The sequence below is a fragment of the Copadichromis virginalis genome, linkage group LG14 (genome assembly GCF_057382275.1).
Source record: "Copadichromis virginalis isolate Kocher_CV1m ecotype Utaka linkage group LG14, C_Virginalis_male_GT1.1, whole genome shotgun sequence".
NCBI classification, from domain to species: domain Eukaryota; kingdom Metazoa; phylum Chordata; class Actinopteri; order Cichliformes; family Cichlidae; genus Copadichromis; species Copadichromis virginalis.
This window is the reverse complement of record NC_140631.1, coordinates 10,582,038-10,600,880: the sequence shown is the minus strand read 5'-3', so window position 1 is coordinate 10,600,880 and position 18,843 is coordinate 10,582,038. Positions and strand designations below refer to the sequence as shown.

Below are 18,843 nucleotides of genomic sequence, written 5' to 3'. Positions count from 1 at the left end.
TAATGTCTCAGGGTCTTACCAGCTCCACCCTTGTGCTTGAATTGTGCAGAATATACGTCAGACTCCTGTGTCAGTGAACAATGCCAAATGACCTGGCGTGGCTCTGGCTGCATTCACACACTCTGAACTCTCGCAGTAAAAGCAGAATTAACCTTATAGTCTTTGAGTTTTAACCTGTGTCTAATAAACACTGCGGCATCTGTGAAGCATTCACATTCACGTCTGTTATTTCTTTCTTTCTTTTTAACCCTGTCATCCTCTCCATATTTTCTCCTCTCCTGCTTCTTCCAAAGACAAAGGGAGCAAATGTACATTTTCTCCAGAATGATTCTGCTTTGCCCCAGCTTCTTCCTCACATCCACTCCCTGCTCTTTTCTTTGTTAGCACTCCTGAGTTTCACTTTCACACCCATCCTCTTGTTATCACCCTCACGTTGAGTGTCTCACCTCAATTTGTCCTCATTTCACTCATCACACAGGTCTCTGTCACTTGCGGCATTCTCACTCTTATGCCTTGTTCTCAACATTCATGAGAGCTGGCCTCACAATTATCTAATCATGAGGACAGGGAGAGAATGGGAGTGAGAAACTGAGAAGAGGCGCTGAATTTGGGAGGAAATTTAACACAAATCTTGCTCTGGGCAAAGGGTATATGGCAGGTGTCCATGCATGAACTTCTGAGCATGCTCAGATCTATATGTGCACAGAAATTATGTGCCGGCACTAACGCTGTGCAAATAAAAATAAAATGTTGGGCGTTTCTATCAATTTAGCAGGTTTAATCTCTTCCATATGGGCATGGGGGCTAATGCATCTGCTAAGGCTATTAGCCGCTATGAGCCCTGTGGATGCAGGGTAGACTAGACCTATTATCAGTTTAGCAGTGACGGAAAACACAACCATAGCCAAAAAACACAACAACAACAGCAAACACAGTTGTCTCTGCTGTGAAAAAACACAGATCCATTGCTGACCTCTACAGAGCTGGGTCAGGGTCAAGCTGATGAACACAAAACAAGGTGAGGCTGAGGAAAAACAGTCCAAGGTGCTGATTGCTACAGTAACAGCTGACCCAGTTAGAATCCAGAATGTACCCAGATACACGATTACACACATAAGCAGGAAAAATAATGTGAAACGTATTCACAGATACCCTGCAAAGCAAAAACGCACATGTACGCCGAATACCATCAATCAGTTCCTTCCCGAGGTTGGACCACATCCCCTACACTGTATCTGACTCACCTGAGTTCAATGGCCTCCCCCATCTCGCCCCAGGAACTCATTTCAAACAACAGCAAGTGAGAGAAGATGCAGAGAGATGGCAAGCTGAGAGAAAGACGTCCCTCAGACTGGCAGCAACAAGGAAAACATGAGAGGACGAGAGGAGCTAGAGAGCATGTGATGATATTGCGCTCAGAGTGAGGGACAGAGTGGAGGCGAGTGCGCAGTGAGGGGAGTGAGAGAGAGAGAGAGACAGAGAACCACACCTCTTCTTAAGGGATTAACTTGGAGAAAAAAAGCGGCAACACATTCTCACACTCGTGTGCCGCCGCGCACCCAAACACCAATCAAACTACCCACGACCTACGGTACGGATGAGCGTCTGGCATACAGACGCGGACAAACAAATACAGCACACACACACGTATGCTCACAGCTGTTCTAAAAATAAAGACAAATCAATGTTTGATGCTCCAAATCCTGAGAGTGAGGAAAGAAGAGAGTGGGAGGATGGAAAGAGAGGGAGAGGAATGAGAAAAAGGAAAAGGGAGGGGTGATTAAGCGAGACATGGCGGGTGGTGACACAGTTTTCTTTGCTCCCCATCTGCTCTGGGCGCACTGGTCAAGAGTGCACTGGGGGAGAGGGCGAGAACTGGGGCTGGAGCCTGGGGACAAGACACTGGAGCTGGATCAGGAGAGGGTGTGCGCACTGGAACCCAGCCTGATAGTATGCTTCCACAGGGGTCTTTATTGGACACGTGTTTTTCCAGCACTGGATGTCGAAGGGTATAGGCCACAGCTGTACAACAGGCAGGGTACCCATCAGATGATTAGGGATAGCCTCAACTCCCTTTGCAAAGTGATGAAACGCACAAGCCACTCCCCAGCACACGTTTACTGGCAAAGCCGGAGAAACATGTGGATCAGGAAACACTGATGTGTTTCTGTTTTGAATGTTAAGACAGTGTGTTTCAGTGAGAACTTGTCCATACGGCAATTCATTTTAGAAGCACTGTTACAGTTCTGACACAAGGTTTGGCATTTTTGGGAGGTTTGTGGGTCATGTGAAGCCAGAGTATATGCTGTTAATCCCAATCTATGGGAAAATTAACATACTTTTTTCCTTCAGTAAACGTCTTCCTAATGAGGTTGTAGTCTTAATCACAAGTTTAAAGTTTTCTTCAAGACAACATAATGTTTGCATAAAAATACGTAAACTATGTTTCTATTTAGAGTAAAAAGAGATTATAATGAAGCAGAGTATGCTTAAGGGTGAAGGTCAAAATGCTTCCAGCTGGCCACAAAATAGTACTCTACAAACTTATAAGTGACAACACAACAGCAATGTCGATCTTTAATATATAGTAAATATTCTGTACATTCTTCTTCTACTTTCAGCTATTTCAAAGAAACTCAACTACTTACAGTTTTCTTAGTGAGTCAGGTGCTGCTAGAACTTCTGGTCTACATCAAAGATGAAGAGTTTTCCACAGAGGTCTGGTATCAATTTCTTTCTAACCCAAAGTTTTTTTGATGACTTAAGCAACGTTATCAAAGTTAATCCTATTTCTTCTCCATCCCGAGTCACTCGTGGCTTTATACAATATTTTTCCACATATGACGTCCCCAAAGCTAAACAGACTCCAATGCGTGAAACTGGTGGAGCTCCTCTGTAATGAAGGGCAGATGTTAGAGGTTGGACCAGGTTACGGCTGCAATGACGAAAAGGTTTGCTTGTTCAGTGTACTCTGGTAAAAAAAAAAAAAAAAAGATGTTTGCAACATCAGCGAGCCAGCCAGTATCTGTGGCAGTTAGACTATATATTGAACACCACATTTCAGCGGTTTACCACACAATGGTTTCTATGAAGGATCACATTACTGATGCTGAAATAACTTTCCAAATCAGTAAATCCCCGATCATAATTCTATAATGCTGTGCAGACTTTTGGCTGCTGATAAGCTCTCAAACTTGTGAATCATTATCTCAAACCAAATGCCGGGGATATTATTTGTTAATCACTTCTTTTTTTTTTTAACCAACACACGCCTTACAACGCAGTGCTTTGCAGCAGGGCTGTTTTCATTTTGCATAGCTACTAAAACTGGGGATACAGAAGAGCAAGGGCTGGGCGACTTAAAGAGTTAGGCTGAATGTCATACACTAAATGAAGATGACTGTTGGGTCTGTGGGAAACAAAGGCAGCAGTGCATAGATAGAGAGGCACAGCTACTGTAAGAGGACTGACAGAAGTTTGGGGATTAAACAATAAATAAATAATTAATTTAATATGTTGGGCGGCGAGGGGTGGGGTCATTGAGTCAAACAGGACTGTTGGACTGTGTAGTATGAATGTACACTGTGGACTATGACGGTCTTGTCAGTCACAGATGATTTGCTTCTTCTTACCCACCTGGGTAAGGTTAATGTCTTCTAGCCTACACCCAGAAATTTAGAGGCTACAAGACAACAACCAGTATGCTCAACTGTATCAGAGGTTTAGCGCTGTTTCCAGGTGGATAAAATCAAATATCTGTCAGGAAGCTGAATCTGATCACAAGGATTTGAGATGCCTTCTAATATAAGTCAAGGTGTGACTTGCAACTGGAGCCAGACTTTTAAGTCTTTGTTTTAGGCTGTAGTTGTAGCCTGAGGCTCTTCTCTCTCTTTTCACACATTCCCAGGCTTCCATGATGCCAGATCATCCTCTAAGCTGTTTACCCTCCAACACCCAGAGCCAGAGATCAGCGATAGATGAGACTGAGAGGGATCAAAACGCTCCGTTTGTGCTCTGGTGTTACACGTGTCTGTTTTAGATACGGCACTCTGGGCATTTATGGCTCCCAGCTTGGAACGATCAACACATCACCTTTCATGCTGTATCTTACATTAGGTTCCTTCACATGGACTTTTATTTCCGTATTTCTTTATTCATCTGAAAGACCAACACCATCCAGTCATTTTAGCTGTGGGCAAAGCCTTTGCCTTGTTTTCAAAACCTTTCTAGCTCACACACTGCTAAAACAGTTTCTATGCCATAGCTCAAACCATTCATTGACCCCCTTGAGCTCTATAGATGGAGGCACCGTCATCCTACAGGAGACCACTTCCATCACGACAACAGACAATTCAGTTCAATTTTATTTATACAGCACCAACTCAGTCGCCTCAAGACGCTTTATATTTTAAGCTAAAGATGCTACAATATTAAAGAGAATCCCCAACGATCAAACGAGCAAGCATTTTGAGCAACACTTGGTGACTGGGGAAAGGAAAAACTCCCTTTTAACAGGAAGAAACCTCCAGCAGAGCCAGGCTCAGGGAGGCACAGCCTTCAGACACAATCAGTTGGGGATGAACAGAGGAAGACGGGACAAAAATCACACTGTAGTCGACAGCTAACACGTTCAGGCTTTCCTTGAATATAATATACATAACATGATGTACATTCACATCCCTGTTTTTGTGTGCTAATGCTATGGCAGCATCCATCACATAAAATATCCACAAATAATAAATCCACTTTGAGCTGAAAACAATTACAGTGAAATGGTGACAGGCCTAACAACACTGTGACTCTTCCTTAAATGCTCCCACGGGTAAACTTGTCTTACTGTTCTTTCATTAGACAAGACCGCAAACAAATGTGTAAATATGCTATGCAGCTGAAGCAAAGATCAGCAAAGCACCATAAACAATCGCATCTAATCCACTAATCTCATTCAACACAAGCAGCATGCAACACATACAATTGTTACCGTTTTACCCACTGTCTTATGATGCTAAGTCACATTTTGTGCTAATAAAAAAAACCCTCACATTTAGATAAGGATTGATTACAGACCAGGGACAAAACAAAGACAACAAAAGGTTTCAAGTAGCCTTGAAATTTCTAACACTTCTTCCAAAAACTGTTACCACTAATATGGCTTAACCTGAAAAAGGCCAATATTTGAATTTCATATTATAAAGGCGTGCAAATTCAACACGTTGTTGTTGCAAGATAAGCTGCTTGCCTTGTTAAAAAAGGTGCACAGCAAAAACTGTGACATTTAGAAAAAGAAACAAAATGCCACAGGCAATCATTTTGTTTATCTACACTGTCATATTAAATTCTGCTCCAGCAATTATTTGGTGACAGAAGAAAAAAAAAAACGGACGCGACTACACCTGTTAAAGGTGATGCAATGCAGGCTTACTATGAACAACGGCGGTAAGGTTAAGATCTCTCTCGCTGTTTAATTTTGATCTCTTCCCAACATTTTTTATTCTATTGTTTTGATCATTATTAACTCGCCGTCCTCCTCTCATTTCTCTTTCATTCCTTCAGGAGAAAGCTGCAGAGCTGGAGAGAAGAGGAGGGTGAGAAAAGAAAAGGATCTAAAAATATGTGGCGATGAAGACAAAGCCACAGAAGACAAAAGAGTGAGAAAGGTGTGCTACATAATATATCTATAATATTCTAACTGTAGTGCTCTACTGTATCGCACTGTACACTTCTTCATCTGTCTCAGTGTGTATATCTGTCTACGGGGCAGACCTAACTAGCATAAGCTTATTATAACTGCTGTGTAGTTATGAAACAAGATGAGCTCACCAGCCAGGTGGGTAACACACACACTTCCTCATCACAATAAGTAAGCCCTCTGGCACGTGTTACAATCAAGTTGTTCCACCAGAAACATGATCGTGTGTGTGTGTGTGTGTGTGTGTGTGTGTGTGTGTGTGTGTGTGTGTGTGTGTGTGTAATGCTGTGTGTGTGTGTGTGTGTGTGTGTGTGTGTGTGTGTGTGTGTGTGTGTGTGTGTGTGTGTGTGTGTAATGCTGTGTGTGTGTGTGTCTGCAAAGATGTTGAATTTAAGACTGTGTGGTTTTATAACCGTCATGCCTTAGTGGTTCCATAATAGTCTGTTATTTTAACCGACACTGACTGAATGTAATTTAGACTCCTTCTGTCACACAGACATAACCACAACTAACAATCGGTCAGGTTACAAATAGTAAATTATCTAACTCTTTGTTCAAATAAGCACTCTTCCAGTGTTGCAGGGATCTTAAGTACAGGCCGGCGCACAGTAACTGTGAAGCCTTACTGGTATCTGAAATGGGACTCAAACAAATCAAGTGTGATTAGTGGGCAAGTCATTCATTTTCCTTAAAGCTGTTTTATATTTTAGTATGAGTCACTGCACTGACATCAAATTGGGTCAGTCTGAACTCACAATGTCAGGATTCTGGCTCTGCTGCACAGAGGAAGCCATTTTTCCCACACACTCCTTGAATACTATTAAAAATAATATGGATAATAAGACAGATAGACAACAGATCAATATCATACAATTAATAAAAAATCTTTATGGAGTGTAAGCAAGTGGATCTCAAACTTTGGGGCTGGCCCCATTAAGGAAACAGAGTCACTGCCAATGGGGTGAAGATTAAGGCCGCAGTGACACAAGCATAGAGACCAGTCAGCGACCCCCTGGCAACCTCCGGTCGTGAGGGGAAAAATGTGTTTTGCTGGGCCAACTGACTGCTGGAGGTTACTGGTTTTTGCTTGGGTGAAATCGGTCGTAAAGAAGGTCCTGCACCAAAAAATGTCCTTGGGATTTATTTCGTGACTAGCAGAGTCATCTATAGTTTGCATGGAAGACGTCGACTTGTCTGCAAACACAGCTGCAGTGATGAAATGTTGGGTGTTGATGGTGAACTTCTTTCAGCTTAAGTGAAACATACCAGAAAACATTTGAGAACCACTGCTCTAGGCCAAGTGGAAGACATTGAAATCCAGCCACTTTCTATGACGTAATTTCCTTTTAGCATACCACATGCTTTAGGCATGCACCCTGAAGTGTTTGCATTAGTGTGAAGGCATGTGTCTACAAAACATATAAAGACTTGTCTGTAATTCAGCAGTCAAATAACAAAAAGTTGTGAACCCAGCACACGATGATTGATTTTGGCCTCTTTGGGGAGGGCGTACATCAACTTTTCTATCCAGCACTCCTATATCTTCACCTCACAAAGATTCACCTCCCCGACAATCATGAGTAGAAGTATCTGTATACTGTGATCAGCCACAAGATTAAAGCAGCGACTGATAAAAAGGATAACACTGCTCATCTCAGTACAATACCACCTTCTGTTAGAAAACCTTGGGTCTTGGCACCACCCACCTAAACGCTGCTGCAGACCAAGCATGCCCTCCAATGGCAGTAGCACTTTCCCAACAAAATAGCGCACTACAGGACTACAATAAAGTCCCCATGGTAGGGCTGTGCAATAAATCTAATAGCAATTCTATTTAAATTTTGGTGAGAGCACTAAATTGAGGAGGTCAACTTGCAGGCTGGTGAAACCAACTTCATGGTTTCATATAGCATATTGCTAACTTCTACTATGCATCCAGTGTCGAACGTCAGCTTCATCAGCGGTGTTCTGTAAAGAAACAGATGGGTGATCCTTAAGTGGGTCCACTCTTAATGCTACATCTGTCAATTCGAACCACTTCACCTCATCAATATGTCATTTCACCACCTCAGTGACTTCAGCTTAAGCTAACACAAGCGATCATATTGCGTGATAAGAATGCCTAATATATTTCGATTTCAGCTCCATCAAAGAATCCACCAAGACCTCTTTTTTCCACCCCATCAAAATCTGTAATACAGTGCACGGATGGACAGGTCATCCAATATCGACGCTTGACAGCCAAATCCAGTGCCTTATCCTGACAGGCTGCTTAAATCGATTTTTACCTTCGGTCAGTACTGCTTTCTCTTTCTTCTCCCACTCCATCCATCTATCTTTTCTCTCCTCAGTGACTCTCATTGACCAACTGTAACACGATGGAGGAGTGTGTGAGCGCACCCTTCAAGTGGCTTTAGATGCACATACACACGGCTGGTGGGTGTTAACTGATCAGACCTGGGGTTCGGATACATGATCAATAACTTTCTGTAGTCTAGTGTGTGTGTGTGTGTGTGTGTGTGTGTGTGTGTGTGTGTGTGTGTGTGTGTGTGTGTGTGTGTGTGAACATTTGCACATGGGTCAGGTGTTCAAGGCCAACTGCTTGGCATTACCTCTCTCCCTACTCCCAATCAACATGACACCCAAACTCTGTCACGCTACAGTAGACATACACACACACACACATACATGCAAGGACCACATGAAAACCTTGCTGCTCCATGGCAACCAATTCCCATGGCAACCAATGGTATGGGTTTTTTTTCTTCGTGGGCTAGAAGAGTGAGAGGAGAATGAGGGGAAAAGGAGGGAGTGTGAGGGTGACAGATATTTGGGAGAGAAACTCTGGAAAAGAATAAAAATAGAAAGAAGGAGGAAGTGGAGAAGCAGCATGAACACACATACACACACACACACAATTTGGCTGTTCTGATGAGGGTGACGAGAGAGAGAGAGATACAGACAGTGACAACATTGTGGGTGAAAGGAGACCTCCCTCCTGGCTGATCACAACAAGCGCTTCGTAGCGCGGAGGAGAGATGTGGGGTAGTGTTTTGGGGTGAGAAAGAAACACTGAGATTAAAAATTAATGAAAAAGTCATCACATTTTGTGAAATGGTTCAGCTTAGAAAACTACAGTGTAGATGCTTTATGCACACAGGGTATTAATACATATGCTGGGTAGTAAGGAGAAGAATCAGAGTGCCCATGGTTAGCATATTTACAGCATATTTACATCTCCAGGTACCCTGTGTAAGTACTCCATAGAAACACTGTAATAGGATTGGAATAACATTTTCAATCCCTTGCCCTGTTGTAAGTGCACTCAACAGCCTTTAGCCTCTTCGCTCACACTCCCTTTTACTGGAGTGTAATTAAAACAGTGATTATGAGACTGCTTCACTTTACGGCCTTGTAAGCTAAAGAAAATGAGAAAAACAGAGCCTTCTTGCATTTTCAGCTCCTCATTTCCTGTGAAAGGCATATGTAGCTGCTCTTGTAGCTATTTGTATTGACAGAAATACCATTCTTTGAATGGTCACTCTGTAATTTATTAATAAGGTTTGAGGATCAAGGTTCCTTTATTTGTCATTGTACACCCCAATATATAAGGGATTTTATTGTACTAAAAGTTAGAACGCTTTATCTGTGTTATCCCTCAAAGTTGTTGCTACCTATAGGCTGCATTTTTATTATACAGCCTATAGGTTTTTCAGCAATGTCATCAAAGCAAGAACTTTTAGGACATCTTTCTCTTATTTGCAGGCTATCATTTACTCATCCATGCACAGGACTTAAATTAAAATCTATTTGCTATAAAATCCACAGAGTAGAGGAGAGGAGTGCAGATCTGGGGGTTTTTGCCTGTGTAACAGCACCCCTGCTGGATGGAAGGAGCATCACTGCTATGCAGACCAGTTGCCTTTGGTCCGGGTTGTGCATTTGTATTTCTGTGTGCATGTGTTTGTGTGGATCATTCCCCAGGCTGCCTTCTATAACCTCTGACCTCCGACCTCCTGTCCAGACAGGAAGCTTCTTTTTTTTAATCCACTTTGCTGATACATGGAATGCATGTTTCAGTACGTGCACTGAATACTAAATGCGAGCTTCCCCCCCAAGATATGAACAGCATGTGAACTCGAGTTTTCTTCACAATTCATGTGTTGACTGTGACACAATGCATTCATACATAATGCATGTTTTGCATCTAAAGCAACAACATACGAGGCCTAAAGTCTAAAAATCAATATGGCTTTCAAAGCTTTTAACATCTGCCCCATCGCTCTGCTGTTGCCTGTCTGACAGACCTCTGTCTGTCTCCGCATTCCTAAAGAGGAAGCGTTTGGAGGATGTGCTGATTTAAAAGGTTGGCTTGAAGATAAAGTTTCATAGATATAGCTGGCATTTTTTTTCTTCAAAGCCCCTTCGAAAATATTTATTTTGCATGACATAGTTATATTTTTTTAAATGTTACTTGTGTCTTTAAACACATATTAAGAAGGCCCGAGGCGTTCTCTGTATATATATGCATGTATTATCAAGCTGTGTCTTTATCCATCTGTCTGTCAGTCTATCCATTTCCCTGTGTGACACCAACCATCTGTCTGCCTGCCCTCAAATCTGTCCTGCAAGAGCGAGACGCACCAGCATGTTCTGGGCCACAAGGAAACAGTCGTGTCCTTTTCTCTTTGGCGACATCGCAACAATCCTCCTTACAGCAACATCTGGTGACACAGAAAGTTACTACACAGGAACAAAAAACATCTCAGAGGCAAAACTGTTTCCATTTACAGTAAAAGAGGGAAAAAGAAAGAAAGAAAAAAAACTGGGACATGAGAGGAAATTGCAGACGGGCTGTGTTATCTTTGTGGCTGCCTTTACAGAGGTTTGGGAGTTTTGGTTTCTGGAGAAGTGAGACAGAATGACCTTCACGGGGTGGTCATGTCTTATCGACCGGCACTAAAAGCCCAAGCTGGGCGTGCAGCAACACACAGGCAGAGGAAAAGAGTTTAGAAAGTCAGGCAGATCATACAGGGGTGGCGCTGCTGCACGCTGCTCGACAGGATAAGCTTCCTGATATCCAGAAGTATTTAAAGTGACGTGTCTCAGAACTCTTTTTTTTTTTTTAATCTGACACGCTTACAAGATTTTGCATGCCTATTTACTATTTAATAAAATTAAGAAAATATGCAAAACGTGGCTTTTATTAGACACGCGATGCCCTGCAGCATTCACCAAATACACTGATTCTGTTAAAGGACTGGAGGAGATGAGAAAAGGAAGAAAAACTCAGCAGAAAGGAGATGATAGGAGGGGATTTGGGGATAAAGAAAAGAAGAGTCATGCATGGAAACAAGTCAGGGGAAGTCAATGAAAAACAGGACTAGAAGCAAACAACAAAGACTGAGGAGGAATAAAGAGGGAAGAAAAGAAGCGTGGATGTGAAAGAAAGCAGGAATTAAGGAGAAATGGGAAAAAGAGGAAGGCAAGAAAGTTATGTCATATCTCAGCTTCATTTTAAAAAAAAAAAACATCCTAGAGCAACTTCTAAAAAGCTCACCCATGTTTAGAGGATTCAGCGGGGCTTTATCAGTTAACCTCTGTTGGGGGAAAAAAGGGAAGTAGAGGGAGATTGTGATGGTGCAGAGTAAACAATGCAGAGGTGAAGACCCTCAGGCAGAGAGATCAGGCCAGAGGCAGACAGAGACGAGAAAGACAAGCGGACTGGTGTTTGAGGCCCATGGCTGGAAAACACACTGGCACAGAGAGGAGAGGAGAGGAGAGGAGAGGAGAGGAGAGGAGAGGAGAGGAGAGGAGAGGAGAGGAGAGGAGAGGAGAGGGGGAAAGGGAAAAGAAAGGAATTAGAGACTTTTTTATAGTTGCTTTCTCTCTAGGATGTTGATTTGACTTCAACAGTTATCGGTCACTTTGACTTTTTTCCTCTCTTTTCAAACCTCACTTCAGAGCAAAACAAAACCTCATCGAACGTAAAGGGGAGGCCATTTCAATAGGCATCACACCCCTCGAAAAGCGTGGCGGAATTCTTTTAGAAACTGAGAAGTGTGTGTGTTTGTGCAATCCCCTTGCCCCCCCCCCATCCACACACACACACACACGGTCACTACAGATTACAAACACACACCACAGATGGCCAGCGCGTCTCGTCTTTTCACCGCCACCACCATCGAGAATAATGGCCAGCGGTGGCCCCTCCTCCTCCTCTTCTACTCCCTTTCTCTTTTGTCAGCACGTGTGTCCGTCAAATGGAAGCGTGTGTGTCTGGGACAATGGCAGGCAGACAAAGAGCCCGCCTACCCCCCACCAGGATGCTGAATAGGGGGGCACGTGGTCCTTGTCATAGAAGGAACAATAGCGCTGAGGAAGAGGGACAGAGAGAGGGTGTGGCACCCCTGCACCGATGGCAAGGTGCAGCCTGGGTGGCCCCCCGAGTTCAGATTTGAACTTGAAGTTAATCAAGCAAATCAGGGGAAACTAGCCAGAAGCCAGAACGCAGACCATATGGTAGATATTCTTTAAATTACATTAAAGCCAAATGCATTTACTGAGGCAAATAATGCATTATTCATTCGTCAAAATGATTAGTCACTCACTCACTTGGTTTTCGGTTTGAAAGTCACGACTGGAAGTTTCATGCGCCCACGCATTTTTTCCATATGCTGCATAACCACTTACGGCTAATCAAAGCACATGACATGCCTTCAGACTGACTTCCTACCTTCCAGGAAACCAGTGATTCCATTAGTTTCACAACAGCAAGACAATTAACTTGTTAAGACCTAAAGTCTGATGGATTAATGAAATCGGCAGTCCATCACCGTAAACCGCCTCTAGGCTTCTGCGGTCCTAAAGCAGCAAACAACTCATGCAGAAATCTTCCAGAAATCTGGGCTTGTTGGTGCTTTCAAGGATTGGACATTATAAGTATTACAGTTTTCTGGCTGCAACTTTTGTATGAGAATACCGTGTCGGTACTTGTAGAGGACTTCACATTGCTGTACTTAATGTGCTAACGTGCACGAAAAAGCACGCATGAAAGTGCAAGACTCAAACACCGAATTAATGACTGCTAAACTTATCTTGGTCTGGCAAGTTAACAAGCTTACATGATGCACATAATAAATGCTATAGCCTCCGAACATCAGTTAGCATGTGAGCATTTTAATATGCCAATACTAGCATAACCCAAAGAGCTATATGCTAAATGGTAAACTGCTACTTGCATAGTGATTTTGTACTCTGAATACAGAGAGCTTTTACTGCAAACTTCAATTATCCAATCACACACACATTCATTTCTATACCTAAGCACCTTGTCTACACTCTCACTCCGAATGATCCGTCGGGGCAACAATATTTTGCCCAAGGACACTTCGACATGCCGGCTGGAGTAGCCAGAGAATCGATCCACAAACCAGTTCTACCTCCTGAGCCACAGGCGCCCAGGAATTATTCACCAAGCCATAAGAAATTCCTGAATGATCAGTCAGTTAATCATTCTCTTTTTATGAACAAGTTGTATTTTTTTTGTATTTTTTTGGAACTGAAACAAAGTATTCAATAATTCTCCGCTTTTTTCCATTAGCCAACTTTCAATATCACATTTCCACACAGCCACGTTTTCCACTCCCTGTTTGGCAGCACAATGACAATGTGTTAGTGATGAGCAATTACCTTTGAATAATTACATATCTTAAGCATGTATCAAGTCTCAGCAAGTTGATATTGATGCAAAATAACATAAAAAATGAATGGCTTTCCAAGTAAAGGGTAAAACTGATTCCCATGACCAAATACAAGGCAGAAGCCATCCTGGAGGGCCCAAAGACTCAGCTGGTGGATTTACTCCAGCCTTAGGCTTTTACTCACTCTAACGGATACATCAGCACTCGTGGGACATGTTTAATGTGACTCGCTGGATACAGCCTGAACAGTCTAAAGGTGCTCACGCACGTGTTCTCGTTGAAGAACGTGCATGTTTGTTTAGTTTTGGTTTTTTGTATGCGTGCAAGGGGGTCAAGATGCATTGTGACAGGGGAATAGAAAGGTTGGAACAGCTGGGCTGAGTCTGCAAGAGGACACGACAGGGGGAAAGCTGGGGGGAGTGAGTTAGAGAAAGAAAAAAGAAGAAAAGGGACAGGCACGTACATCCAGGCAGGCAGGCTGCTGACAGGCTTCTTTTGAGGCAGCAGCTGGTTAGACTGGGGGTCTCACCAGCTGTGCCTCTGCTGACCTCTCCCTAAAACTCTCCACCTCCTCTTCCTCCCCAAACTCCACTTCCCTTCCCCCAACAAACTGGAACCCTCACCCAAATGCAGGCAGGAACACACACACACACAGACACACACAACCATCTGTCAGTAGGAGGACAGTTGTCTCTCTGATTGCTCCATAACGGTGTTGAAGCAGACTTGGTAAGACACAGCACCACGCCCCAAACGAAAGCCCTGGAGATATGGAACTATTCTAAACCAGACGTCTTCCAACAAGCCCCAACTGACGTCTCAAACTCGGAGACATGTCCCTGGATAGATCACCCAAAGCCTGTGACTCATGCATGATTGCGAAGCAACACAGAGACGCAGAATTAGCAGTGATGGGAAAAGAAACCATGTACATGCTTTCATAGCTTTTATATTTTGACCAAAGAGATTCATGCATCAACACTGTGCTTATATTAAGTAATTTTTTTTTAAAGACCACGCTGTTTGCTCTTATTTTTATAAAGTAAGACAAAATTTACCAAATATGGTAACTCAGTGGAAGAATCATCAGTGATCCTTCTAAAAGAGCGAGCTGCTGTTCCAAAAGTGCATCTCTCATTTTTCAAATCAAGCTTCTTGGAAGAGAGAGGCTGACTCACAATCTCACCAGCTCCTCCTTCATTATGATCTGCATCTAGGCTGACAGCAGATCAGCACCGATCAGATCTGATTTATGCAGAAAAAACAAGGAAAAGTTGCCTCGACCGATTCAGACAGCATCACTTCAGAAGTGCTTATACGGAGCACCACTAAATCAAGTGCATCCAGTGAGTAATTGATTCAAGCTCTGTTCTTGTTTTTCACTCTGCCGTATAGCTGGCAAGGCAAATCTGCTGTATCTACAGCAGGAGGAAAAGAAAAAGTGAAGAGAAGAGAATGAGAGGAGACCATACTTGCTTTAGAGGGGAAAGAAACTAAAATGATGGCGTGCACAACATTGGCAAAGTAAAAAAACAATAAAGTCACTTCTGAGATACAGAGAATCTCTGCTATTTTTTTAAATCTTTCATTTACAAAAAGATTTTTAAAAAATGAAATACATTTTATGGTTTGTGTCTGTATGATAACAGCCGGTCTCCGACAGACTCTGGGATAAACTGCATGTTGACATCCTCAACAACACAAGCAAACAGCATGCCTGGGTGACTCCACCAAAGCACAGCGCAGCATAACTTTACACTATTAAACAGAAGGCAGTCAATCGGTCAATTCAAAAAGCCTCCTCTGTCCTCTAGTTTATTTCATGCCACAATATAGTCCACACAAACGTTGTTAAAAGCTCCAAGAGGAGCACTTTTCGCTTTGATTCTCATGACTAAAACTGCAAAATCTGGTTAAAAAGGAGCTGGCCACACCAATAAACAGCCCACACATCTGTCTTCAAATGTTTTAACTTAAAAGCTCCAAAATTGAAATATACACTAAAATATAAGCCATGTAAAATATAAGAAAAGCTGTTTAAATTTGGCAAGAACACATGATTATCTAGGACACCATTACGTATATGCTTTTAAAACTTTTTTATGGTTACTGAACATTAAGGTGTGTGTGTGGAACACATAAATCACTTACACACACACATGCATTTGTGACTTAAGTTTCAGTCCACCTACGAAGTGTCTGCAGCACTGTATAGACATGCCACACTGGCCACTTGATTGCTGTGGCATTTGCCAATGTGTACATAACTTTTTTTTCCAAGTGTGTGTATTAAATCTGTTTATTGGCATGCCAAATCCCTCTCTGCTCCTCCTCTCCTCTCCCTGAAGGGTTAGCAGTGTGAATATTAGATGGGGACAGATTGTATTAGATAACACAGACCTAAATAGAGCCACGCACAGATTCTCACACACAGGCAGCTTTGTGATGTACAGTTACACAGATGGTGAAGAAGTGCACTTGAAGAACACTTCATGGTGGCTCATTCAGAAAGGTAATGTATGACAATATGGCCACATTTCACCCAGATTTTGCTGTTTTATACCTAACATAACTCAAATTGAACACTGTTTTTCATTTTTACAGCAATGCAAACTTCTCTTTCTTATCACTACTGCAGCGGTCCACTGATGCACGCGGGAGAGATGAGCCCACACAGCTCACTGGGGGGCCCAAACAAATCTCCCCAAACTTTACTTGGTAAAGCTGGAGCCTCGGGCAAACACTTAGATGGCAGGATTTTTGTTTTATTTTCACATGTTAGGCAAGGTTTTAAAAGAGTACCTCTGCACTGGGGGATCAGTGGAGAAAAGTGAAAGAAATGAGTGCTGAGCTCTGCGATCTGCAGCTTGCAGGGATATGAAATGAATGCAAAATGCATGTTTCGGATGCTGTCCGTACGTGTGGATCGCCAGGCAATGTAACGCTATTCATGAGACACCATAGTATGCACATGCATTTTTTTTAAGAGCTACTTTAGCACATAGTGGTAGGACATGGTTTGAAAGTGGAGCTGCTGTGGTGCACAGACACAGACAGCATTGCATAAACAGTCCTGCACTTCACAGGCAGCTGGTGAACATGCAACTGCTCTGTGGGCTGGGATCTGTCCATCAAGTCACGTCTCAGGGGAACAGGAAAGGCAAGGATGAGAAACCAGCACGCTAGGATGTTTTCCTCCTCAGTTCTAAGAGCATGACAGTCTAAAAAAAACTTCCAACATACCTTTTTTTTTAAAATGAAAACAAGGCCAACTTTGCAGCCACATCATCATCACCATCAAGCAAGCACTGCTCAACTTAGCTGCACCTCAGCAAGAGCAAATATCTAGTCATGAACAGCAACACTTGGCTGCCACAGTGTAAACTGAAAACATGCTTTCTGTAGTCTAGTGTGTGTGTGTGTGTGTGTGTGTGTGTGTGTGTGTGTGTGTGTGTGTGTGTGTGTGTGTGTGTGTGTGTGTGAGAGAGAGAATTGCAGGAAGAGAAAAAAGGAAAAAAGGAACTTCAAAGTTGGTGAACAGCTAAAAAGTAGGGTTAAAAGGGGTTAAGATTTTCCTCTGGCCCTTAGGAATGCAGAGCGGGAGCAATAGCGCATTCCCTGTGTGGAGCGCAGTGAGCATCCTAGGACAAAGGCATGTAAACATGCAACCATGCACTTATGGAAACAAGTCTAGGCCAGAGGTGTCGAACATAAGGTCCAGGGAACAACATCTCTGGTTTAGACTCTCTTGGTCTGTTCTCCCTGCACATACCAAGCAGCCATCTGGTGAGCCGGACAATTCAAGCCTGCAGCCATTTATCTACATTCTCCTCACAACTGCTTATCACCTCGGCCAGCATCCTCTCCTTCTTTTAAACCGTGCCACTCTACTGGTACCTCGCCTTTGAAAGCAGAGGAGACGAGGAGTAATGTCAAGGGAAGGAGGGGAACTTAAAGAGAATAGCAAATGAGCTCTCACCTCCTCAGACAGCTCGGCTCTACAGAGACTGAAGGGGTGCTACGGGGTGAGAGATGAAGGGAGAGAGGCCCCCCCTCATCACAACATAGTGTTCCCATTACATCAAATCATTTCTACATTACACTGGCTGGGTGTCGCCTTGGCATCACCACGATATTCCTCTGTGATCTGAGGCGAGAGCAGACATAGCCTGTGGGAGGACAGTCTATATACTTTCTATTGATCTCCTTGTAAAGGCTTGTTGAGGCCTGAGGTGCTTGAAGCTTCATCCATTAAAACATAATTTTTGGAAAAGAAAAAGAGAGAGAGAGAAAGCGCTGTGGCTTTATCCTAGATTTCATCATATTTGGAGTCATATTAGAGTGTAGACAAAGCTGGGAAAATGATATCTGAAGGATCGTATTGTTCATAACAATGTAAAGCAGTTTCAGCTTTGAAATATGATAGAAAATCAATGTCACTGAATGTTTTTGGTTTCTTTATGTGGTTAAGAGAGGACGTTTGTGTGGATAGTGGAGTCTTTTCTAAATGAGGAGTGTGTTTATGGTAACTTGCACAGACAGATAGCTCAGAAACTTGATGTCAATAAGCCGGGATTATAGTTTCATTACGTTTGTGTGCCTCTCTTTTATGAAGTTTATCTGTGTATTTAGCTATTGAGGAGTCACTCCTCACATTGCTAAATCAGAACCAAAACTAAAAGGCTACTTCAGCAATATTAAGTAAATAACAGTAATCGTAATACGCAAACCCTTTACTCAGTGAGACATATTTTGGGGAATATGTTGTCTGTTAGGAACAGCTAAATGAGAAAATCACCACCACTGTATTTCTCTCAAATATGGATATCAGCTTACTTTAATTAGCTTGGCAGGAAGAGATGGCACCCTGTACCACAATCTGGAACTTTTAGCTTCAACTTTTTTAACATTTTATTGACAGTTACAATGCTAAAAACAACACTTAGCAAGATGCTAGCTTAGGTCAGCTTTAGCTAGCTCTCTCAACAACTTGGCCATTTTAAACAAACAAGCTATGACTTGTTGTTTGTTTTATTACATGTTAGATTCAACATGAGTTTTATAAATGCTGGACAGATTTTAGTGTTGGACAGGGCAAGCTAGCTATTTGGCAACTCTTTGCACTAAGCTAATAGAGAGCAATAGTGGCCGCCCACATTTTTTAAGGACTCCAGTTCTAGAAATGAAAATCCACATTCATTTTCCCCACTGTCGTTTGAGAAAATTCTTATATAAAGAGTTTTAAGTCTTGAACATACTAGTTTCGAGGTACCTCGTCACCATAAGGAGATTGAATTAGGTTGAATTTTTGTTTTTTAAATTAAAGAAAATGAAAAAAAGGAAAAAAACAACAACAACAACAACAAAAAAAAAAACTTTGTACATAATTACTTTCAGATGTGAAGGAACTACTGATCCCCTGGCCTCTAACCAGCTAAGGCTGATGGCTGT

The 18,843-nt window shown here is 42.5% G+C and overlaps 1 protein-coding gene across 2 annotated transcripts in view; it reads right to left on the bottom strand.

Annotated features, from left to right (window-relative positions):
* Window positions 1-18,843, bottom strand: part of numbl (NUMB like endocytic adaptor protein) — a 65,486-nt gene that overhangs the window by 33,358 nt on the left and 13,285 nt on the right. The window contains exon 1 of one of the 2 annotated variants that reach the window (XM_085479286.1): window positions 1,245-1,570. The exons of the other annotated variant lie outside the window; for it this stretch is intronic. Coding sequence (XP_085335412.1) covers window positions 1,245-1,285 — 41 coding nt within the window. The 5' untranslated portion in view covers window positions 1,286-1,570. Of the gene's footprint in view, window positions 1-1,244; window positions 1,571-18,843 lie in introns of those variants that run through there. 2 annotated transcript variants of the gene reach the window in all.